At 37.4% G+C, this 25834-nt stretch overlaps 1 protein-coding gene across 1 annotated transcript in view; it reads right to left on the reverse strand.

The window, feature by feature from the left end:
* Positions 1-25834, reverse strand: part of LOC149552346 (protease Do-like 10, mitochondrial) — a 180790-nt gene that overhangs the window by 97570 nt on the left and 57386 nt on the right. Inside the window, exon 3 of the mRNA XM_089787880.1 lies at positions 12676-12871. Coding sequence (XP_089644006.1) covers positions 12676-12871 — 196 coding nt within the window. The remainder of the gene's footprint in view (positions 1-12675; positions 12872-25834) is intronic.

Consider the following 25834-nt stretch of genomic DNA (forward strand, 5'->3'; position numbering starts at 1 on the left):
GTCCGTGTAGCAGGAGGAACAAGTACAGGACCAAGCAAAAAGAAGGTGAAGCAACCAACACAGTCGGCTGCGACGAATATTCCTATAGCGCAGAATGTTACATTTGAAGGATTGAATGGTGCAGAATGCCAAAAATGGTGGTAGGACACACCAGATAACCATCACGTGAAGGTGAGCATTTGGAAAGCACAAGTGGAATGGGTGATACAAATGTCGATATTTTGTATCAAAGACTATGAAGGGTTTCTACACATCATGATAGAAACGTATGATAGGTTCTCTCAAACCAGTACATTTGTTTACATTGGTTGCAACTTGGTGGTGTCATTCAAACCGGTCGACTTCATACGAGTATTTGGGATACCTAGCCATGCTCAAGGGGGAAGGAAAATAGAAAGCAAACCTAAAAAGATGAGCTGGGAAGTAAAAATGCAGTTAATACAGCTTGTGTGTGGGGACCTGACACAGGCGGAACAAGAAGCCCTCTCGGACACATCAAGGGGTAGAGGGTTGAAGAAATCCAATGTGCAGGAAGGTCACTAGCATTGTTTGATGGACGTTGTGAAGAGTCACCTCATAGGCTCTAGTCGCGCCTTAGATATTTCATTTCCACATGTAGCGATGATGAACGGGATTCTGCACGGTAGGGTATATGACTAGGCAACATTGTTGGCCGAACGGATGTACGAATTCATGACATTACAGCACAAGACATTCTACATGGCACATTATGCCATCGGCCTATTCCTAGAGGCAACGACACATATGATCCCCAATGATGTACTGGAGGCCAAATCGAGACCACTCGCGCCAGGTGAACCACCGATTATGTAGTGGAGCCATCTTGATACATTTGGCACCAAGACCATCAGATAGATACGACCAAGACCAGACGGAGGAAATACTGACAGTGGTCGGGAGAAGACTTTAGAGGAGGAAAGTGGGACCGATGGGAAAGAGGAAGAGGAAGAGGAGGTAGAGGTAATTACAGCTACGCCATTGAGATTCCCACGGCCTACACTTTTAGCTATGGCACATTTGACTCCTATTGGTATACATGACATTCCGGGTTTAAGTCAGCTCAGGCAGCCAGTAGTGATGACGCTAGTTTTAGTTGCAACGCAACTCGCCATGGAGACATGAGCTATGCCAAAGGCAGTAGCAGAGGCACATCCATCACCAACAAAGATAGCCGCTCCGGAGGTAATGATGGAGCCTGCTCGTGAGGCTTTACCAGAGGCTGGAGATGAGACACTTGTACCTGATATTGAGACAGACACAAAGGTAGGAGTAATTGAGATACAAGCAAGCAAGGGTTTGAAGGCGTTGGGTGTTCAATTGGACGTAGTAGGTTCAGATGAAGTGGTCACAGTGGATACTACATTGTTAGCATCACCTGAGTGAGATAGAGAGAGCCAAACCCAAAAGTTGAGCACTTACCTGAGTACGCGATTCCACTGTAACCCAACACCCCTAGTACCGTACTTGCAAACACCTAAGCGAGAAGCAGATTCTGGAGAACTCTTTACAGGCACAAGAGGTTGAGCCGACACAAGCTAAGGAAAGACTGCATAGCACTGTTGAGCGTATGGCGGAAGTAGTAGAGAGGGCTACGGGTGTGCAGCAGAACCATCTAGTAGCGCCAAAAGCAGTGATGAGAGAGACATTCTTTGTTGATATAGTAGCTCTAGCGACTCGGGCTCACCAGGTGGTGGCCTCTGCAGAGATTCAAACTTTGGACTCAATAGTGAAGGAGTTGGAGGGAGTAGTATCCTTCAGGAGATTAGGATGCCCGGCTGCCTTTACAGTCTATTTTGAGGAGTAGGGATGGCCGGATGTGGAGACTACAAAGATGCGACAGGATTGGGCCACGACGAGAGGTCCTGGTATAGAGAGTCGAGTAGAGGCCTTGACTCACAAGATAGTGGAGATACACAGAGGCATATTACACCCTTCAGAGGAGCCAGGCAAATCAGGTAGCAGTTGAGAGGGCTCGAAAGGAGTCAGTTGCCAAGTTAGCCACGAAGAGGGCAACCTAGAAATTTGAGAGGACAGCTCTATTAGACAGACAGAGTCAACTATAGAAATTGGCAGCAGAGAAGGAACAGATAGCAGCAGAGAAGGAGAAAGTAGCATATGAGAAGGAGAAAGAGTTGGGAGAGATTGCGGGGATGATGCAGTCAGCTTTAGAGCTTCAGATGGAGGCGGAAGCGGAAGTGGAATTGAAATTCAGGAAGGAGCAAGTCTACGAGCTGTGGGTAGAACTGAACGAACTGAGGGCGCGGACGGCCACTACACCAGGGACACATCCCTCTGTTTAGTATCTACACCTTGATGTAATCAATTGTTTATTTTTGAGTTTTGTTGTATTGTCATCCGAAGATGACTTTTCTTTTGGTGGGGATGATGTTGTCAGTAAATTCTATATTGTAGCCGAAGGGTAGAATAGTATTCGAAAGGGCGCGTGACGATTGAGTCACCCCTTCAGGAAGCTATATGTACACTGTTCGGAATGGACTTTGTAAGCATCAACATTATTGGAATAATTGTAATGTGTATATTGTGTATATGAATAAAGTATCTGTTCTGTGCTATATCTTACTGTACTACATGCAATAAGTATCCGTTTACCCTATATTGTAAACAACACACACATTAAAGAGAGTAATAAGCTTGGTTATAAATCTATTTGTAGACGTTTTGTACACGCTACACAACTGACTTAACCCAATCAATGCATATCATGGAGCGAGGAGTCTGATGGAGCCCAAAAATTTTGTCTCCATTTGAAACATAATGTTGGAGACTTGAAAAAATATTGTCATTTATGTCAATATCAATCAGGAATCGAAAAACACATCAAAGAGAGTTTATTGATTTAGATCATGAAATTAATGCACAAAAGTACTGAAGAAATCGAATACGCCTACAACTGCAGAAGATAACAAATCTCAGTGTTATTTACAGCATTTATTAACTATACCATATGGTTAATATATTTAAATCACCCAGTATCATCTTCAGATTGGATTCCACTAGTGAAAGGTATAACTGAACCCTACAGATTGAACAACTTACAACATAGAATTTAATGCATCCCTGGCCTATTCAGCTCCAGAACTGTTTCAATATGTTACAAACTATCTTGATCAATGTCCCTGAAATTTTTGAAGGTCCCTATAAATATCATATATCTAAACGCATGCAATTTCAAAGTCATCTAATAAATATTGAATCAGAAATAAACTTCACCAAAACTGTCCTCATTTCTATGAAAGACTATTCTGAAAATCCATAGCTCTTCAGGCCAATAGCAGTTTAAATTTATATGAAAGTATTCAAAGTCTGCTGACAGAATGAGTACTCCCAGGTCTACAGGGATAAATCATATGTGCAGCAATCATAACCATAAAAGTAATTGCAGCAGAGATATCACTGTTTGAAAAGTGATAAAAGATACATACAGGAAGCACACCAGAAATAACCCTCTCTAGATACATCACCAGTGAATGGAAGGCCCGTCTAAAGTACCATACATATGGTTATGCCAACTGTAACATGTTTGCGTGAGAGAATGGAGCCCAACACATAAAAGGATTAACAACAATATGGCGCAAGAAATGTGCAAAGTAGTTTAGAGGAATATTGATTTTGCAGTAAAACATAAACTTCATATACACTTTCGATATTGATCAACTGCACTAGAAGCACAGTTATGGGATATCTGTTTCATCTCCAAAAATCAGAGCAGCTATTTCATTAACACAAAACGATGGATGGTGTTGAACAAATCTTGCCAGATCATGCCTGCAGAAGCAAAGAGTTTGAAGGAAGAGATGCCCAAATCGAAGAATGAAAAGTTCAAGGAAGGATTTCCAGAAGTTATCATGCATGTCAGGTAGACGGAATTGACTGTATTACTTGTAGAGTGGCGTTGTTGAAATATTAAAATTTGAACTATAGCCTTCCATATGCTCCCAAAAATAAAAGGCATAAAATATCTGTCAAAGATATATGCAATTTAAGGGTCATTGATTAAAGATTACGCAATGATTATTTTAAAAGAAAATGAAGAGGTGGGATTATAATTGAATAGAAAGTATTGTTTATTATTAAAAGGGGAACACCCTTTCATATTTAAAAGACATGTCTCCTTATATATCTAAGGTATAAATAAGGGACAAGTTATTTGTAATTAGACATATCCCAACAATTACATTCACACATTCTCAAGGAGCATTTGTTATTTATTTATTGTATGGAGGAATAAGGAGTTTAATATGACTTGTAATATAAATTGATTTATTTGATTTTAATAATAAAATAAAAAGTCTTTTGTTTATTTTTTAAATGGCATGGAGATTTAAACTGCAAGTGAATCGTCCTTTGTAATTATTTTTTGGAATTCTGCATCAATTTAAATGTTGGATAAGTAGATGTGGTCATTTAGCATTTTAAATTTGATCATCGCAAATATTGTGAAATAAATAATTGTTTCCACATCTGTGTCCAGTTTATCTCCCTGCCAAAGGAGTTAAAATTCAATCTGGACTAATTTAAGATGGCATAATATTTGATCTATCGCATCTCGATTATTTAATTGTTGGCAGTAAAGTGTGTAAAACATTATAAAGTTGTACATGATAATTCACTAAAGTTGACTCAATTACCCAGATGAGCAGAGGCACTGGTCTTTTTATTTAAGTCAGAAAATCTACAATTTCCTTCCTACAAACATCAAATCGATTATTTAAAACCTTATACAAAACATTCAACTATTATCCAGCATCCAATTTCATTTTAATTGAGTTCAAAGACTTTGCCAGCCGGAGAACTCCAAAAGTTTAAATTCGCTATAGAAAAGCCTTGAACCAGACAATCAGTGTTTGAAGTGAAGGTTTACCCAGAATGTCATGCCATAAATTGTAACGGAAGAACATAACTTCTTCTTTTTTTTGTTTTAAGTTTTAGGATACATTAACGTTTCTAACTTAGTTGAACGACTTGGTGTACACTATGAAGGGGGTTCACACTCCTATCGAAATGCGGTTATACTTGACTATTACTCTGTCTAATTAGATGTGTGAATAGCATTCTAATCTTATAGTTCACGATGAAGATCCAGAAATTACCTAACTGAATTTGTCGATCATGAGTCGTTTAAGTTCACTAACAGATCAAGATGGCTCCACCCGGGGATTTAGATTATGAGCCATTACTCTTCTGTACAGAAACCAAGACACTCTAATGCGCCGGTGTGATTCAAGTTATGTAAATACAACGGTGATAGCACTGAGAACTACAACGAGAGGATGAATTGTCAATCAATTTGTCTCCATCAGTATTCGGGTTATCATTATTATCCGTACTACTATGAGTTAACTAGTATTATAGTTATAACTTAAAAACACCTATACCTCCTATTCTTAGTTTACATCTTCCATGAAAATGCTAACATTGTTATTATTTAATACTAAATCAGAGCTACTACATTAGGTATTATCATGCGAATATTAGCCCGATCAGATTACCGTCTAGTCCCATACCTCCTTATATTGACACCAAAACATTGATAATTATGACTAAGAACAATGGCAATGGCCAAGCAAGTATTGATCACATATTCAAAATTAAGTGCCCTACTTGTTTATCTTATCTATTCTACTCTCGACCAAAATAACCACTAAATAATATAATGTATATCTAAATAATATAATATAGTTCAAATAATATATATATCTAATTAATATATATATATAATACTAATATCATTCATATCTCTAGTTACCCATTACATCCCCACTTATCAATAATCCCCTTTGTCCTAGCATTCAAATTTCTTAAACTCGTTACATATTAATATGACCATTTACATAATTAAATAATTACACCCAACTTATATATCAACATAACTTGTTAATTTGAGTGTCACAAAAAAATCAATGAAAATTAAACTAAAATTCAAACCCACTTGTTCTACCAATCTAGTTTTTTTTTAAAACTAACACTACGTAACTATTCCTATTTGCCTCCACTTCCATCTAAGCACTTAGACTAGGGATCTTAGCCTACATCATTAAAGTACTACAGCTGTCATACCACTCTACCCGATGCAACCTAGCCCTTCCTCTCTTTTCAAATGCATGCTTTTATAGTCAACCTTGTATAAGGCAGATTTTGTTTTTAAAACTTAGCACAATAAAGTTTATTAAGTTTCCTCCTTGCCACATGAGCGCCTAGGTGGGTGGAGGTAGGTGAGGAAAGGATGGGAGAGGAAGCGCACTCTCCAAGGTACCTTCCTCTCATAAAACTTTTGTTTTCCATTCCTAAACTCAAGGGATATGTCACTGTCTAGGAAGGCAATAAATTTTATGACAAGGTCAGCACATTTAAATCTCCTTAATACCCTTTTCATGTCTCCAAATGATGACGCCTAGGATTGGTTGTAATTTGGCATAGGATATTCTTAGTTTGCTTGTTTTTTCTGACCTTGTTTATTGTCATAAAAGAGGGCGCCTTAGAAGTCAAAAAGGCTATCCCAAGAGTCATGCATAGCATTAATTTTAGCATTATTATTATTATTTTAATTTTGTTTCTCTATGGAGAGTGATTAGACATTTTGGTTTTATAGTTCATTGTTCATTTTGAAAATTATTTCTAGCTAGGAATGTCTTATTCCTCTAGAGTCCTAGGTGGGTTCTTAGCTAATAAAATAATCCTCTGTAATTGAAGGAGGGTATTTAGTTACCTTTCCATATAAATTCCAGAGAGATAAATGGGCACCTTCAGCTAGTTAGTTTTTATATTCCATACACTTTATATGTATTATTTTGCATTTCTTTCCCTTAATAGAGGTCATCCACCATATATTATTACAATGATACATTATGAATTATTAAAATTGTTCTTACCATTTAAATTAATAAACTTATTAGATCACTTGGACAAAGAACCCAATCTAAAACAACATATGGAAAAACATGCTTGAAGTCTAAGATGAACCAAACTGAATTAATTCTAATATGGTAGTATTGAAATTGGGTAAATCACTTGCTCAGGAACTAATATTACATTCATCTATAAGGATCCAATGCTAATATGCATGTATCTTAATTTATTTAAAAGAATTGAACTAACATTTTACTACCATTACATGATCTGATACCTCTAGTTAATTCTATCCTTCCATGATAATGAGTCATTCTGGCAATCTAAATAGATAAGAAGAAGCACATCAACTTAAAGAACCAAGACTACTTATCTTCTCACACACTTTACATGTTCTATCAATGATTCTTCCAATACATAAAAAGGTGGTGAGATTTCTTTAGTCAGCTAATACAATAGAAATGCTACTTCCTAAACTTAAATGTTCTTCCAAAACTTCTTAACAATAGGAAACTTCTTGACAATGGGAAGAACTAAAGCTACTCAATTTTACTCATAGCTTCCACTCAAAATACAACAAGAATGTTTTCAGCTCCTATGCACATGGAAGACATTGAGAGCTCCAAGTTTTCAAGAATCATCCAATAAGAACCTGCAGATAAGAGATAAAAATAATGAACCATGGAGGCTCACCTCCCAACCTAGGCCTCAAGGAGGCCACCCACCGAGCTCGGGGAAACAAGGTATAGACACATGTTTAATGACTCTACCAAGGTGAATCTTTATAAGATTCGTAAACCTCGTTGTGCCGTGCTTATTTCGTGAACATGTGATGCACATGTGTGGTATGTTTCTCATGTGCAGATTTTGAATGTGTTATGGGTGGCGTTTTAGTGCATTTTGTGTGTGTCACTTGACACTTGTGCTTGTTATGGAAAATGACATGTTATTCGTCAATGGATCATGTGGCCACCTTGCTCCGTGTTATATGCCTCCATTGAGAAATTTGATTATCACCTTAGTTAGAAGGGGACAATGTTATCACCTTTGGGAAAAGAAATTTGAAATTGTAATTACCTAGCTTTAGGAGGGTCATAAAATAACTTTAAGGCCAATTGTGATTAAAATTAACCTTACCCATGTTAGTACTATAGGTTAGGGGGTTATTAATGACCTCTATGGTGTCTAGTGGACCTAGGAGACCCCATGAAAATGACATTCTTCATTGAATCCGAAAATAAGAGAGTTATAAATAGAGGCAAGGCTAAAATTGAACTCACTTGGCAACTCTCTACTTTTAGAGACTCATAGAGTTGAAGGAAGGGAGCTCTACTACAAGTATTCATTGCCTTGCTTGGAGGAAGGTTGGTAACATGATCCATGAAGTCTCTTCATTTTTGCATATAGGTTAGAAATGGTGTTTTCATTTCATGATGAGATTGTGGTGTCTTGTGGTGTATTTGTGGTTAGTTCTTGTTGTATGTTGCATGTGGGTAGTGTTGTGGGAGTCTTTCTTGAATTTGTTGTTTCATGTTATATGTCTTGTGAATTGGGTGTGAGGCATCACTCACCCTTGGGAGGGAAGAGATGCCTGGGGTGAAGGGGTTAGTTGGGCTCACACATGGAGTTGAGGAGTTCTCCCTTGTGTGGAGATGGTTGAATATGTTATGGCATGTAAATTATCTTGCTCACTTGCATCTTGGGATGTATAAGGTGGTATGAGGAAGGGAAGATGTTGATTGCCTCAAAAGGGCATTTTGAGCATGTTGATTGCCCTGAAAGGGCAGTATTCCTGTTCGTTGGCCAGAACTGATTGAGAAATCCTATCGGAGAAGTGGCAGGCTCTTGGACTTCCAATCTGCAGTTTTGGGAACCAACAGAGTCAAAATGTCTTTGGGTGTTTATCCATTAATATAACTTCAGCAACATAACTTATTGCATAACTCAATGGCTATATGTGCTATATTTTCCACTCACATTGTGATGTCCCATTTCCAAAATAGGATTTAATAAAAATATAAATATAAAATAATACCAATAAATTATAATACAAGTACAAGTTATGAAAGGACTAGAGATATCATATTTCAATTTTGTGAAGAACTGAAGGCCCATTAATATAAATAGTTCTAAGTGTATATTTTAACCATAGTAATGAGAATCGCCATGAAATCGCCTAAATCACCGATTTAGCAATTCAATTCATGGTTCCAGATTTTTTTCCAACCGGTGAATCAGATCAACAATTTCATCGCATGAATCGCCAATTTATGCAATTCATGAAAAAAATCGTCAAAACCATCTTTGTGAATCTTGAAAAATCGGGTGTATGGTTAGGCAAAAAAAGTCAAGTCAAATTTTAATAAATACACATCTTTTTTTAATGTTTTTTTTGCCTTTCCTCTTTGTTTTAACCCTAAAGGGCCTTCTAATTGGTTAGCATGAGTAGAAGAGAGGAAAAGTGAGAGAGAAGAATAGGAAAGAAAAACCACAGGTTTGCAACCAGCAAGAAGGAAGAGCACCAAAGAGATCAATGGTGGCAAATGTTTGGGCCCACAACCCCAAAACTTCAGAAAATTGCCATCTGTATTCTGAGTCAGCCAAGCAACACTTCTGGATGTGAGCGCAATTGGTCTATATTTGAGCATATCCACTTGAAGAGGAGAAATAGGTTGTCTGTGCAAAGATTGAATGATCTTGTCTTTGTTCATTACAACCTCCATCTTAGGGTCTAATAGATTTTGGGCACTAAGTCCTCTCCAATCATTCTGGAGGAGATTGATCCAGAATCAGTGGCCCACTAAGGCTGTAGATCCAGTGTTCACTGAGGCAGACCATGAGTGGGTTCACTAGGTAGATAAAGAGGCTGAGACTGTGGCCATGGCAGAGGAGGCAGCTAGAGCACATTCAGGCACTGGCAGACACACACGCACACACAGACACAGGCCCTCGTAATGTTGTTCGTAAGCCCATCTTACATGCGGGGGTTATGGCTCAGCAGTCCTCTGGGATCTACCTTAGAGGCTTTGTAGAAGGCAGACAGGATACTCATGGGCTGAGGCTGAGGCTATGGTCGAGCTTGAGGATGATGATGAGGCTTGAGCTAGAGCCTTGTTTTTTCATTTTGTTTACAAAGACTAATAGACATATGTTTCATGGATCTTCATCTTACATTTATGATTTGATGTCTCATATTTCTTCATCTTACATACATTCTATGATTTGACTCATTATGATGCTATGATTTCTATTTACTTCAGCTACAATTTACATTTTATGTGTAACGTAGTTATGTATGTGATGGATTTATCATTTATCTTCCATGTTTATGTATGTTAGCTTCTATTTGATAATGTTATTGTGTGTTTAGGTTATATTCAATAAAGTGCATGAAATAAGTTTTAAATTGTTAAAATCTCTAAATTTCAAGGGTTTTTTAATTTGCCAATTCGTGGCCAATTCGCGATTTGATTTGGCCTTACCGATTCCATTCTCGTTACTTTGACTTTAACACATAAATTGGTCCAGATGTAAATTTTAATATTTTCATAATTTAAAGTAATATTCAATTTCAATATTGTAATAAATAATTAATAGTAATCAATATTTAATATTAGTAAGATATAATTATTATTATTATTATTCTTAATATTTCAATTAATAATAATAGTCATTAATAATTCAAGCACCTGTGGTCAAAGATGCTTCAACAACTACAAATCAAGACATACCAATAAATGAAAAGCATCTTCCATGTAGGACAAACATTGGATTGGATGTGTGGAAAAGTCACAACCCTTACAACAGGGTGCAAGAATGATATAAAGGCTGATCACATGCTCGAGGGACAGGAGGAAAAGAAAAAGAACTTAATCTGGATGGGAATGCAGTAATCTGCCAAGGGAAACTGATCAGCATGCTTATCCTTTTATGATTGCAGTCAATCTAAGATGGATTCAATATCAGAAAGTTGTTTCAGACTGAAAATATCACTAACCACAGTTAATTAAAAAATTACAAATACCAGCATGTAAGGTGAGGAAATAAAAGAGTACATAAATACATTCTGTGCGGATCAAGGAAGATGGGAAAGGAATCAAGGAAATTATATTCACAGATAAGGAAGAATCAGGAATATAAAATATATTTGATATTCTCGATATAGGTGGTATATGAATTGTTAAGGAAGAATCGGAGTAGTATCTTGTATTCAGTCTGATTACAAAAAAAGAGATCAGAGAGTATTATATCACGAAAGGAGGTATCAATTACGGATCAATAAGAGATTATATAATGGAAGTTACGCCTCATAAAAGGAATAAGAATCATAATATTATAATAAATATATTTATGGTAAATTAAGGAATATGTATAGTGTATATATATATAGATATATATATTATGGTGACGATTAATATATGTATTATATTTTACATGCATTATATATATAATGAAGTTAGAATTATATATATATATATATATATATCCTAGATATACTTGGATTATATAATTGAACAATTCAATATGTGTGTGTGTGCGCGTGCATGTACGTGTGCGTGCGCGTGTGCGTGTGTGTGCGTGTGTGTGCGCATGTGCGTGCGTGCGTGTGTGTGTGTGTCAATTGTTCATAATTCATTAGTTCAATAGCCTATTCCTTAATCCCTCGCTATAGCTCCTTAAAAGGGTATGTTGGTGCTATGTAGGGAAAAGTGGAGTAAATCCACACTAGGTAGGTGAATCCTAAGATGGGATAGGGATGGCATCCTAAAGCCTAGAGGGAAGCTACTTGTAGATTGGTGTCAAGCACCTTACGACAAGTAAATCCACATTCTATTTAGGATTAATTTTAGGAGAGGCATAAGGAATCTGGACTTACATATGTTAAATAGCAAATGTATTATGAACTATTCATTGTTTTCTTGAATTACATTGATTTAAACGCATAGTATTATACGCTAATCATTAGAAATTGACAGCCTTCTAGTTGGAGACATTACACACTTATAGCAGAACGCCTCCTAAAACACCACACAAGTAATATGCATTTTTAATCTTCCCCGTGTCCTATTTTCTATGAGCCCATCCATTAGACATGATAGTGCAACCCTTTTTTAACCAACTAGGCAAATAGCCCAAAATCCTCAATGACAGCCTATACATTAGCCACTTTACTCTCCTTTTGTGCCCACAATCCTACAGTTTATGATACCTGCACAATATCTACATTTATGCATGTATTCAATAATTCTTCCCAATGCAGTTTGGTAATTTCTACCATAATATTTAGATATAACCCATTTGGCAGTAAAAGGGAAATTGCCAATAACTGTAATCAAAAATTTAGTTAGAACAAAGATGGGGAAGGAGAAAAAAGAAGACCACAAGGAAAAAGATGCTCATCAAAAAATAGTCTTGGATTATTATACTACAAATAGCCAAAACATGGTTCCAAAAGAATATATCACCAAGGTGTCAGCGTACAATTCACAAAAAAGGCTAAGAATACACCATTAAGAAGTAACCAGGAAATTGCTCCAAGCTAGAAGACTTAATTAAATGAAAAAGGACAGGGGAGACAACAAAAGAAGACCACAAGGAAAGAAATGTTCATTGAAATAGTAGTGTAGACATGGTAAAATAGACAAAACATGCATTCCCAAATAATAGACCATTGAGGTGTCAGCTTACAATTAACAGAAATTTCTATGAAAACACAATTAGCAGAAAACGATGGACAGGACTTCTGGATAGCTAAAACATAATTTGCATTAATCCATAGAAACTCACCCAATATTTTCTGCACCTGCAAGGTTTTGGAAAGCAATACCAGCAACTTTCTCATTCATGATTGCAGGTCCTCCACTATTGCCTGGATTGATTGCTGCATCAATCTGTATGGCCATAAGATTAGCTGCACCATGTGTATATTGTGACAGTTCTACTCTTGAGACAACTCCTCTAGTCACAGAAATATTGTCACCACCTGCAATTTTGTAAAAGAGTTGCATTATCTAGAAATGATTACTTAGCTAGATCAAGAGTCTTAGTAAGCTTAAAAGATGACAAGCATTACCTGAGAAGTACAGGGGGAAATGGTTTTGATGATTTCGATGATTTATTTGTAAAACCTATTCAGCAGTAATTCGAATAGGCTTTGGATGTCTCAAAAAAGCATAGATCATTCAAATGGGTAATTAACAAATGAACTAAGCACACTTCTAAAACATAAATTTTCCCTGCCTGATCTCATATTTCTGATAAAAGATTAGATGGCAAGCACCCTCACAAAACAAAGGAAGTCAAGAAACTGCAACTGTTCTTTCAAAATAGCTACCGTCTTAACTACTCCAAATGATGATGATGATGCTTATGATGGAAAATAATATTGATGTCAATAACGCTAGTAAAGGTGTCACTTGGGGTAATACATCAAGCAATAAATCTTGTGATTGCATTTGATTTACATTTCTTGATATTTTTTATTTGCACATACGAAATTTTATCTTCTTCCACACTTTTCACTTGGCCTTGCCAATCGGGGGCAAAGTGGTTGTTTCTTTTGTAGGTTACACATATCCATGACTGTCTGAATTGAGGGTGAAATTGGGGGCATCTTTTATTCAATAACAGTTTGCCCCATAGCGTAACTAGTTTAATGCGTACAAGAATAATAGAAAATGTAATAGAACACAGTATATCAAAGAAATCATAATTGCTTCTTTATTAATTCCATCAAATGTTTTACAATGTATGACAACAAAGTACTCAACAGCAACACAACAATGCCAACAACCATAATGATATCTCTGGGATGTAAGTAGATGACATTTATGAAGTGTCGAAGGGGTGCAAGCACCAACCATCAGGACCATTTCCAACTACCTACCCTTTGACCAACTAACAAATACTGACAACACTCTCAACAACATCATCCCCCAAAAAAAGAAAGTTCTCTCCAAAGCAACATACAACAAAATGGGAATGAAATAACCATACAACTATAAAGAAGAAGAAAATCAGGACTGAGATGGGGGTGCATCCTTCATGAGGAAGGCATCAGCGGTAGTGTAGAGGATGCCAGTCAAGCTCGCAACTCATGAAGCTACTTTGTTTTGTGGTGCAATCTCTCCCCGAAAACATTTGTCGCTCCCATGCATAGTTTAAAAAAACTGCGATATATCGCTAATATCGTGAGATATTGCGAGCAAAACTGCCAACCGATCTAATTGCCAAATATATTGCCGATGATATTTTGAAAAAATTGCACCACATTTGGGATGGAAAAATCATGGTTTTTACGATTTTTGGGTCAAAAATCACTGATTAAGTCAACTTGAAAAATGACAAAGCTTTCTAAAAAAACATTTAGAGTTTATACATTTTCTCGTAGGCTGCGACGGCTAACAAAAGGGTTGCAATGGCTGCTAAGGAAAGGTGCGATTACTAAGGACTATTAAGGCACACATATTCAGACTACTGAGAAAACGTAGAAGCACAGATTCAGACACAGGAACAATTTCGACGATATGCCTCAAAGATGCCATCACATGGAGTGTTGATTGTAGGATACAAACATAATGGTTTTGTTCTTCAACAAGTTATAGAAAACATTTTTGGACATTTAATTTAAATTTATCTAAGTATGCCAAATTTCATCCCCAATGAATGACTTGGAAAGTCAACGCATAGTAGTCAAATCTCCTCATATACACATCACTATTATGCTCCTACATACACCTCAACATCACTTCATATATTTTTATAGAGCTATTAGTTGTAAATTTATATAAGTTATGAATTGATGATCGTAGTTTATAGATAAGTTTATAATATACAAATTTGAATTTATTTGAACAGGTTTTGTAAATTTATTATACTATATAATACAGATTTATAATACTATATATTAATACTATAGTATAATATTGTATATTAATAAATTCATTATAGAGAGTTATAAATTAGTATAAATTAATTACTGTATATCTAATAAATTATAATACTATATATTTATTCTTAATGCTAATATGCATATGCATTGTTTATTAACAACATCTATAAGTTTATAGTGTTTATAAATTATAAATTCATTATAGAAAACAAATATATTTATTTATAGTCTTCATAGTTATTTATTAATATATATCTATAAATATTATTTATTTTCAAATGTTCGATAGAAATGCTGATTTATTGCCTTTTTTTGCCGAGTTTTTGGCAATTCCGAGTTTTTCAAAAATTTTGAGCTAGCCAAGATATTGCTGAAACTGAGTTTTTCAACTATGCTCCCATGCACCATTCACCATGGAAGCGGCCTCCAAAGTCCCCTTACTCTTATCTACCTCTTGCAAGGCTATCATAAGCCAACTCTCCAGAGCTACTACCTAATCTTAGTCATTGCATCCCTATGTTGTGCCTCTAGAGTCTAGAGCCACCATTTGATCTTGCTATTGTGCTAACTCATCCTTCGTCTACACCAACTCTTCCTGCACCATATGTAGCCGAGTTGTAAGCTCCTCCTGAGCTGCTATGGTGGTCACTTGCTCAACCTCGACCCTTGCCCCTAGGTTCTCTACTCTCCTCAACTCATTATACACATGTCTAAAGCCCTGCTCCACGTGCCAAGGTAAAGTATGGGTCTGGCTCTCCATAACTAGCTCCTGAACTCTCCATCCCTTCAACATCTTTGGCGTCTTTGTAGTAGGCCATCCTCTGCTCACAAAACACCACTCGAAGTCTTGAGCACAACTCTCTATCAAAAATTCTAGCAAGTGTGTCACCGCCTCAACCACCATCCTGAGGGCCCTGTGCCTCTACCAAAACTACAATTCATCGTGCACCAACCTTCATCTCCCTCCGAAATTGCTCCATGACATTTGTCCTATCCTGAGTATCAAGTACTAGTTACTGCAATGGTTGTGGTTGTGGGACTTTGCATTTAGCCTCCACACACCACACAGTGGTGTCCTCCATAGGACCATCCTCCACACCTCGTACAACTATGTCCTCCACCTGAGGGATATCTAGCATCGTGGGTTGCACACTACCTTCATCGAGATTGTCAATCTTGACTATCTCCGATTGTCTTCTTCGTGGTGTGGCAGGGGGAGATCCAAGGGGTACCACAGGTGTAAGTTGAAACTACGTAAGCCAAGAGTCCATGGCGGACTCCTTCGGAATCTATGATCCTACTACCTCCTCTCCGAGCATCTTTGAGGCATCCACTAATCCATCCCTAACAACCACTATCTTTGTTGTTGGTTATTCGATCACCTCCATGGTCAACTCTGTAGGTACTACTATCTTAGGCACTAGCTTTGCTACTAATTTTGGGGCGACCACTAGCGTATCTACAGTCAAAGGTGCCCATGATAACAAGGGCCTTCGACTACCCAAAGCCTGGCATAGGAACTATTGCCACCATCATCTCATACCAAATGATGTAGGTGGTGTCAACAAGGCAACTACAGAAAGAAGTGGTGAAGTAGCTCTTATAGATATCATTATGGTTGTTGGCATTGCCATTGCAGAATGGTGAAGTATTCTTCCCTGTTACGCAGGTGACCCAGGTTTGATCCCCAGCAACGACACCAAATGTTTGTCCTGTAGGTAGACAAAATTAATGCATACCAGAATAATAGTAAATGTAATAGAACATAGTATATCAAAGAACTCGCAATTGCTTCTTTATTAATTCCATCAAATTCTTTACAATGTATGACAACAAAGTACTCAACAAGAACACAAGAATTCCAACAACCATAATGATATATTTGGGATTTAAGTACATGACATGTACAAGAGTCGAAGTGGTGTGAGTGCCAACTGTCACGACCATTGCCAACTACCTACCATTGCGTCCATTGCCGACTGCCTACCATTCGATCAATTAACAAGAACTAACAACACTTAATTACCCGACATCAATATGTAATTAAGATATGCCACTCCAATTTTTCATTGATTTATCTCAAAATTTTCATAAGTCATGCTTCTACTTCATGGTTACTTTACATGTTTATGATTCATTTATTTTAGGTTAATCATCAAAATTTTAATCAAAGAAATAGAAAACTATACATTTCAAATAGATTTCTAGATGGCTATGGTCATCAAAAAGGATTAAAGTAACCCACTAGAGATTCCTCCAGTACCAAACAATTATACAACCAATAACACTAAAACTACTAACCATACCAACAATTCTCCAAACCAACTCACAACAATCACTTCGGCTGATCACTTAGAATAAGTTGAAGAATCCACTGATTTTTATCGTGGCTAAATCCTACCCTCAATCACATCCTATTTACTCATCTTTTCTTCAGCCCATTTGTAAAGCAATCAGCAGTCTTATTCCACTCTTTGGATATAGGAATAAACTTTGTCTAAACATATTAACTAGCCTCTAGGATGAATTTTGCATGTCTCATTTATTCAACAATGAGACCAAAAGCATAGAATCCATTTCATTTAACCTTTTTCAACCCTAGTTCATTAGCCTTATCTAAAGTCTTCAGAATTACCCAGGGTTCTAACTGATTAATTGAACACAAGCCTACATAAGTAGAGAAAAAAAAATGGTTAAAACCTTCACTATTACAACCAACCCCACCTAACCACACCATGATTGCCATAAGCAGAGCCATCTATATTAAAGAAAACCATTGGAGGAAGACCACTTACCAGATCTTTACATCTTCTAGAAGGCTTGTTTCTTTTACGTCAGAATAAATCTAAGTAGTCCTGGATGGGTCACATTACTGGAGTTTAGCAAACCAACCATTCGAAGAAGTCAAGGACTCAATTGTTTCTTTAAGCATTCCTTTACTCTTATGCCAGAATTGCATAACTATACTATGACATCCTTGGAAAATGCATCTATTTAGCTCAAATTAAATTTGCCGAAGGATAAAGGAAGGCCCAATCTCCAACACCACCATAACAAAGGATGTTGAAGTAGACGGATGGCCCATATTATCACAAACGTCTGACAAGGATGTAGCTAAAAGCCCAACTCTATTCAAAGTATCCCGCCATAAGTTTCAAATCACAACAAGAAAGGTGATTAGTTGATTCTTCATTGCTGCCAAAGAGGACACGAGCAGATGGTCCCAAGAAGCCTTTTTTGGCATATTCTCCAAAGTAAGGCATTTGTCAGCAGCCACACAAACAAATTACATTTTGACCAACCAATCCTATTCCTCCGTTTTGCTGCTGTAAAGACTGATATCCAAGAGTGACAAAAAATTCCTTTAATATCATGAACCTCATATAAAATATTTAATTTCTGCAGAGAATGATAGGGATGATTAACCAAGACGGAGGCAAGAGTGTTTCTATCCTCAACTTAATCTGCCTCACCCCTTCCTTGATGAGAAAAGCCCCACTCTTCATCGTAGACCAAATCATGGATCCTTTTCTAATCAAGTACATTTGTGGAATCTCCTTGTGCTCTATTTCCGAATACTTTAAATTGACAATCCTTGTGTGGGGTTGGTTGCACCATCACCAATATAATTTGGCAACTAAGGCTTAACTGTTAAGTTCAAATAGTTTGAGTTCCAGACCTCCATTTTCTTTTGGTTTGCAAACCTGATCCAAGTTCACGAGGCTCTATTTATGGTGATTCCACCTTCCAGCCCACAAGAACTAATTGAAAAGCATCAAACTCCATAAGGAAGCTTCTAGGAGCAGAAAAAATCAAAGTCCTAAAGGGAGAGGTTGAAAGATAGATATGAGAAGGGCCAATCTTCTCACAAAGGATAACCATTGAAAGGTCCAACAGTTGACCCTTGAACAAGATTTGTCTATAACCTTCCTCCAATGAAGCTTGTCGAGAATATGCAAAGATAGGAGAGTTTCCAAATACTGAACTGGAAGCTGCCCAATCTGAAAATGAAGAATGTCAGCAATCTAGTGTCAATTCAGCTCCGATGTGGCAATAAAGAAAATACAAGATTTATCTTCATTAATTTGCTGATGAGAAGCCAATAGGTGTATATCAAGAGCTTTCCTTAAATGAGTAGCCTTTGAATCTTTAGTTAATCCCATCAAAGCTCTGTCATTCACAAAATGAAGGTGGGTTTGGGGCTTCATATTCTTACATGCTGTTGGCCCTAAACAAGACCATTTTCTTAATGATATTTCAACAATATACCTAGGCCTTTAGCTATTAAATTGAACAAATAAGGAGATAAGAGATCCCCTATCTGAGTACTCTAGAAGCTGGAAAATATTTGGAGAAGCCCCATTAATCAATACAGATAAAGACAGCGAGGTAATACAATTTATAATTCAATCAATCCACAAATAGAAAAGATCAAATGCCAATAAGACATGCCAAATAAATGACCATATCACTCTATCATAGGCTTTAGACATATCAAGTTTGATGAACATTGATTTCACCTTGGAATTACCCATAGAGAGGATGACTTCAGCTGCCACAACAATAGCATCTAATATGCCACCATTTTACGAATCTCCCTTACCCCAGGGCAATTATGGGAGCCAAACATTTCTTTAGCCGATCAGTACTTATACGGGTAATAATCTAGTAGGTTATACTACACAAGGCAAAAGCGCAAAATTGTTTTGGAGAACTTGGTTCATACTCGTTTGAGAATGAGGGCAAGAAAAGTAAAGCTAAGGGCTTGCAGAATTTGTTTACTATCTTGCAATTCTCTCTAACAAGTTCAACAAGATTATATTTAATAATTTATGAAAAAATCCTGAAAAACAATTCCATAAGAAATCCATCAGATGAAGGAGCCTTACCCTTCTTCTAGGAGAGCACCTTCCTCAACTCCTCAATGGAAATGGATTTTAGGAGAGCATTAATCATATCTTCAACACAAAGAAATTTGTTACACTCCTCTTTTGCTATGTAATTTCATTTTGTCAGATGCACGATGGGTACTACTGCAATGCTTTTCATGTTTTGAATTGCAATGACAAACAAGTGGTTCAATTATGATATACTGCATTAATGCAGAAATGATGAATTTGATATTGGTCAGATGAATAGGATTCAGGATTTATATATGTTTTGATAAGCAAGTGTATACTTTATAATTCTGAACATGTCTATGTATGTGCTCCAAGTTTATAAACCGTCGGTTAGCTACATTTTTTATGTGCGATCAACTGAATGCAGAAGTTTGTTATCCTCCGAACAGGGAGGAAGAGCATCATCAAGTAGGTGTGACATCTAAATAAGGTTCAAACTATTGTCCGAAGCTCTTGCTAAGTATCACATCTGGGGCTTTTAACCTAAACTTCTAGAATTCCTGAGAGATGTCACATATAGGGTTTAAACCTAGTTTTCCAGTCAACGACAAGGATTCTATTGTTGTTAGTGGATCAGTTGTACTGACAGGGTTAGTCCTTTTCTCTTGCAAATAATTTAAATTGGTTTAACTAAAATTTAATTAAATCTTAGTAAGTGAACTTAACGGTTATGAACAGAGGACACATTATTTTTTGTTTTTAAGCAAACTGCTACCTAGGGGTAGCTACCATATATTCAACCGAGGACACTTTATTTGAAACCGAGTTGGTTAACCAATTAAATTAATTTGATGATTTAATGCATACGTAATTGTGTATGTATGTAAATTAAGAAATATATATAAATATATGTATGTATCTATATGTGTGTTCATACAAAATGCATTACATTAAGGCAAGCATACATATGCCTGCACATAAGTGTGTGTGTGTGAGTATATAAGTTTTACACAATTCTATTCAATCCTCTATACTACTTATGACCGAACCATTCATTTTGGAGAGAATATTATAAATTAAATAACCACAACCCCTTAAGGGAAGGTTCCTAGCAGATCTTTCTATAATGAAATTTAAAACATTTAAATATGTATTTCATTGGCTTAAATTAAATAAGTCGTCATTTATTTTTAAATGCCAAAAGGGTTCAAGAAAATGTTTGAAAATAACATTATTATTGCAGAAAGAAATATAGAAGGAATGGAAGGGGAAAAAGAGAGCAATAGGAAACAGTGAAGAAAAGAATACACAGCTGTGTAGTGTATTACACAGGCAAGTTTGTCTCTATTTCACTGTTGTTTTCCTGCTTTTAAGCAAACGAGCAAGGGCTCATAAATTCTTGAATGTTTTTCTAGTCATTAATAGTGACTGCAATAATAGTTTTTCTATTTTGTTTTCTGTTCATCCATGATGCTTTATTTTTCCTCATGGTTTTATTTAGGGAAATCTGAATTATAAGACTATTTAGTTGAGTCAAAACATAGCTTGACTGAAATTACATGATTACTTACAGATTTATAAGTAATAGAATAAAATCTTCAATTCTGAAATGTATCCTGATAACTCCACTATCATGCTATCACAGAGATTATCTGATTTTTGGCATAAATTTCTTAAATATTTACATCCAGAGTTCAATTTCTGAGTAAATTAAAGACCCAAAAATGGGTCAATACTTGTGTAGCTGCAGTTCAGCATTTCTATGGAAATGAACCAATTAAAAGTTATAGACAATCATAAACATTTACATATCTTTGTTTTGGATAACATTTGGCAATGTCAAGGGAATTAAAATCATAAATTAAGAAGAATTTATCTCCTTCCTTTTGCAATCATTTCCTGGCACAAGAAATGTAAAAATGTAACTAAGTTTGTAGAGGGTTAAGTGGACAAGGAAAATAATGATTTTGTTTACAGCAGTGGAAGATAGCACATATATGCATGCAGGAAGAAGTGCAGAGTTAGCACAATCATAAGGGCATAAGAAAAGTCCATACAACCATGTACTGACCGAGGATATTATAATTCAAAATAAATACCTTTTGGCTAGCAAGCTTAAACCACAATGTAAGATATTTGTAAATACTGTAATCTGCAACTCGATACTCAAAATAGCCAAGAGCTATTAGGCCAATATTACTGGATGCTAAAGATAACCATGTTCTATACATAAGTAAGAAGCTAAATTAGAACTCCATATCTAATCTGTACATCAAAAAAATTAAAAAGATTAAGACTAACCAAGTCATGAATCTTATTTGAATATGAACTCCTTGACAAGAATAATGTTAGAGTACTACTAGTTGACAAGGACGGAAGCAATGATTGCATGTCCTCAAGCCGTTTGATACTTATAACCAGTAGACTCAAACTGAGACCTACATGTGCCGTGAAGTTACAAACTTGGGTAGAATGGTGAATTGGGACTGCATGTGCAATGTAATTGTTAAAAGAATCCTTGGCCAAGGTGGTGCCTTGCCTAGTAAGCATCTACCCACTTAGAAGACCCGCCTACAACTCTAAATTAGTGAGGTCATACTAGGTAGTCGTTTATCTAGAATGTGACTGACTAGAGTAGTGTAGGCCCTAAACACCAGAGCTCAGATGGCAGAAGATCCATCAGATGTTATACCCTCAAGCAGGATAGGGCAATTCTCCAGTTGGTGGATGTTCTGGGAACAATTTGGTTCATGGTTGGAGCTAAAACACCTTGATGATGCTCCCCCTCTCTAGCAGATAGACAAACATACTCGGAAACACCTCAACATGATTCAAAACTGTATCAGATTTCTATCTTTACTTTAGTACTTGTGTGGCTTACAGCTTTCTATAGTGATAGAGATAAAAGTATGTTTCTATTAAAAAATTATTTGAGTTGCTGCAATTAGGAAATGATGATTATTATAAGTTAATCAACTCATGCTCTTACTCTCTTTTCAATAAAAAAATTGTTATTGCTATTTGTGTAGATTCGATTCTCAACAAGTAATGCAGAGTTTGAATTATTGCAAAGTACATGCATGTTACATATGGTATCAGAGCTATTGGGTTCGAAACTGAACCTAGGGCTCTTCATTAGATAACTTAATGAATCCAAGATGTTGATACCTACCACCAAGTGGAAAAGGGTTTGAGACTCAGTCCAAATGCTCTGTTTACCGTACAGGGTAAAGGGATACTTATCGCATGTAGTACAGTAAGATATAATAGAGAATAGATACTTTATTCATATACGCAATATGCACTCCAATGCTTAAAATATGATTATGATGATGTCCCAATAGTCCCTTTCAGATGGTGTACATATACTTTCCCAAAAAGGTGACTCAACCATCATGCACCCTTTCGGATACACTTCTACCTGTCGGCTACAATATAGAATCTTCCGATATCATCCCCAACAAAAAGTAAAGTTGTCTTTGGACAACAATTTAGAATCAACCCTTACAACAAACTCAAATTACAACCAAAACAATTAATTACATCAATGTTTAAACACTAAGAAGAGGGATGCGTCCTTGGTGTAGTAGTCGTCTGTGCCCTAAGCTCGTTCAGCTCTGCTCGAAGCTTATATACTTGCTCCTTCTGTGCTTTCAATTCTGCTTCAGCCTCCACCTAAAGCTCCAAAGCTGATTGCATCATTTCAGCAATCTCTCCCAGCTCTCTCTCTTTCTCCTCTACCACCCGCTCCTTTGCTGCTAACTGATCCTTCTCTGCTGCCACCTTCTGTAGCTGACTCTATCGAGCTAGCAATGCTGCCCTCTTGGATTCCCAGGCTGCCCTCTCCATGGCTAGCCTGGTAACTGACTCCTCCTGAGCCCTCTCCACTGCTACCTGGTCTGCGTGGCTCCTTCGAAGGGTGTAATATGCATCCCTGTGTATCTCGATTATCTCTTGATTCAAAGCCTCTACTCAACTCTCCATACCTAGATCTCTCATAATGGCCCAATCTTGGCACTCTTGACTCAAAGCCTCTACTCGACTCTCCATACCTGGATCTCTCATAATGGCCCAATCTTGGCACATCTATGCTGACTCCACGCTCAACCATCCTCGCTCCTCAAAACAAACTGTAAAGGCCGCCGGGCATCCTACTCTCATGAAGAATCTCACACTCTCCAGCTCCTTTACTACTGAGTCCAAGGCCTATATCTTTGCAAAGGCCACTATTTGGCAAGCCCGAGTCACTAGTCGCTATATCAGCAAAGAATGCCTCTCTCATCCCTGTTTTTGGCGCTACTAGAGGCTTCTACTGAGCACCCATAGCCCTCTCTACTGCTTCCGCCATCCGCTCAACAGTGCCATGTGGTAGTCCTTCAGTCTGTGTCGGTTGACGCTCCTCCACCTATGCCTGTAGAGGATATTCCATCGGAGCTACTTCTCGTGTAGGTGTGTGAAGGTATGTCATTCACAGTGTTGGTGTACGGTGAAACCTCGTACTCAAGTACGTGTTCAACTTCTAAGTTCTACTTTCTATCTAGCTCCTTGGGCGATGCTAACAATGTCATATCCACCGTAACCACCGCATCTAAACCCACTACATCCATATGAACACCTGGCATCCTCAACCCCTCACTTGTCGGTATCTCCATAACTCCTTCCTGAGTGTCCATCTCTGCATCAGGTACAAGTACTTCAGCCCCAGCCTCTGGCGAAACCTCACAATCAGGCTCCATCATTACCTCCAAAATGGTTATCTCCATTGGTGACGAATGTGCCTATGGAATAGCTAGTGTCTCTGCAAAAGGCTAAATCACAACTAAAACTAGAGTCATCACCACTGGCTGCTTGAACTGACCAAACCCCGGAATGCTATGTATACCTACAAGAACCAAGTGTGTCGTCGCTAAGAGTGCAGACCGTGGGAATCTCAACGGTGTAGCTGTAATTACTTCTACCTCCTGATCCTCTTCCTCTTCCCTGTCAGCCCCACTCTCCTCAGAAGAAGTCTCCTCACGACCACTGTCAGTACTTCCGCCCTCCGGGCTCGGTCATTTTTGTCCGACCGTAGTCTTGGTGCCAAGTGTGCCGAGATGCCTCCACTGCATGATCAGGGATTCGCCTAGCGCAAGTGGTCCCGGTTTGGCCTCCAGTGCATCGTTGGGGATCATCCACGTCGTTGCCTCCAAGAATAGTTCGATGGCATAGTGTGGCATGTAGAACGTTTTGTGCTGCAATGCCATAAATTCATACATTTGTCAAAGAGAAAATTAGAGGAACAGAGAAAATAGAAAAGTAAAATAATAAGGAGATTATAAAGCACCCTATAGTCTTAACAATGCTACAGAATGCAAGGTAGATTGGCAATATTAGAAAAAGGAACACCGTAAGAACAAAACATCAAATCTGAGAGAAAGTAGACACTATACGACCTGCAATACAAGCAAGGAAGATAAGAAAAGTATCACCATGGGATCGTACGGAATAGAATGATGTGGGAGGCACTTATTGTATGAACATAGAAGACCACTGTACGGACATGAAGGCAAGCTCGACCACCATACGGACAGCACATAAAGGAGCACCGTCTGTGAAGAAGAACGTACGACAATTACAACACAGGAAAAGTGATGAAGCATGTACGGACGTATGGAACACATGAGTAGAAACAAGACCATACAAACGTATGGCCATTACAACGCAGGAGAAGGGTCTACCGTACGGATAGAAAAGAGGATCTTCTGTACAACCGTACGGCTCAAGGAGGAAGCATTCAAAACACTGTACACTATCAGGAGTATGGAGTGTCGTACACTATATGATAAAGGCAAAGAGATTGCAAAGAAGTGTTGATACCGTACGACCTGGGGGTTACAGAGAATAGCATCGTACAATGACATGGAAGCATAAAAAAGCCAAGGGCATCGACGAACAGCCATTGATAGAAGGAGGTAGGAGTGTTGTGGATCCGTACGAACGCCAAAGGTAGTAAGGCAAACTTTTCGAAATAAGTGTGTACAGAGGCAACTGACCTAACAATTTTTTGTCCTCTTCAAGCAAAACGAGAAATAGGTGATAGTTATGCATTCAGCTGGTAAACGGGCTTGGAAAAGGAAATTGAAAGAAGATTCAGCAACAACTGCAGCCATTAATAGGAATGTAAAGACTTTGCCATCTGGAGTCTGTGTAGTACGAGGAACAAGTACAGGACCAA

Source organism: Cupressus sempervirens, chromosome 6, assembly GCF_028749045.1.
Source record: "Cupressus sempervirens isolate cs-2001-9-10 chromosome 6, ASM2874904v1, whole genome shotgun sequence".
In the NCBI taxonomy this organism is placed as follows: domain Eukaryota; kingdom Viridiplantae; phylum Streptophyta; class Pinopsida; order Cupressales; family Cupressaceae; genus Cupressus; species Cupressus sempervirens.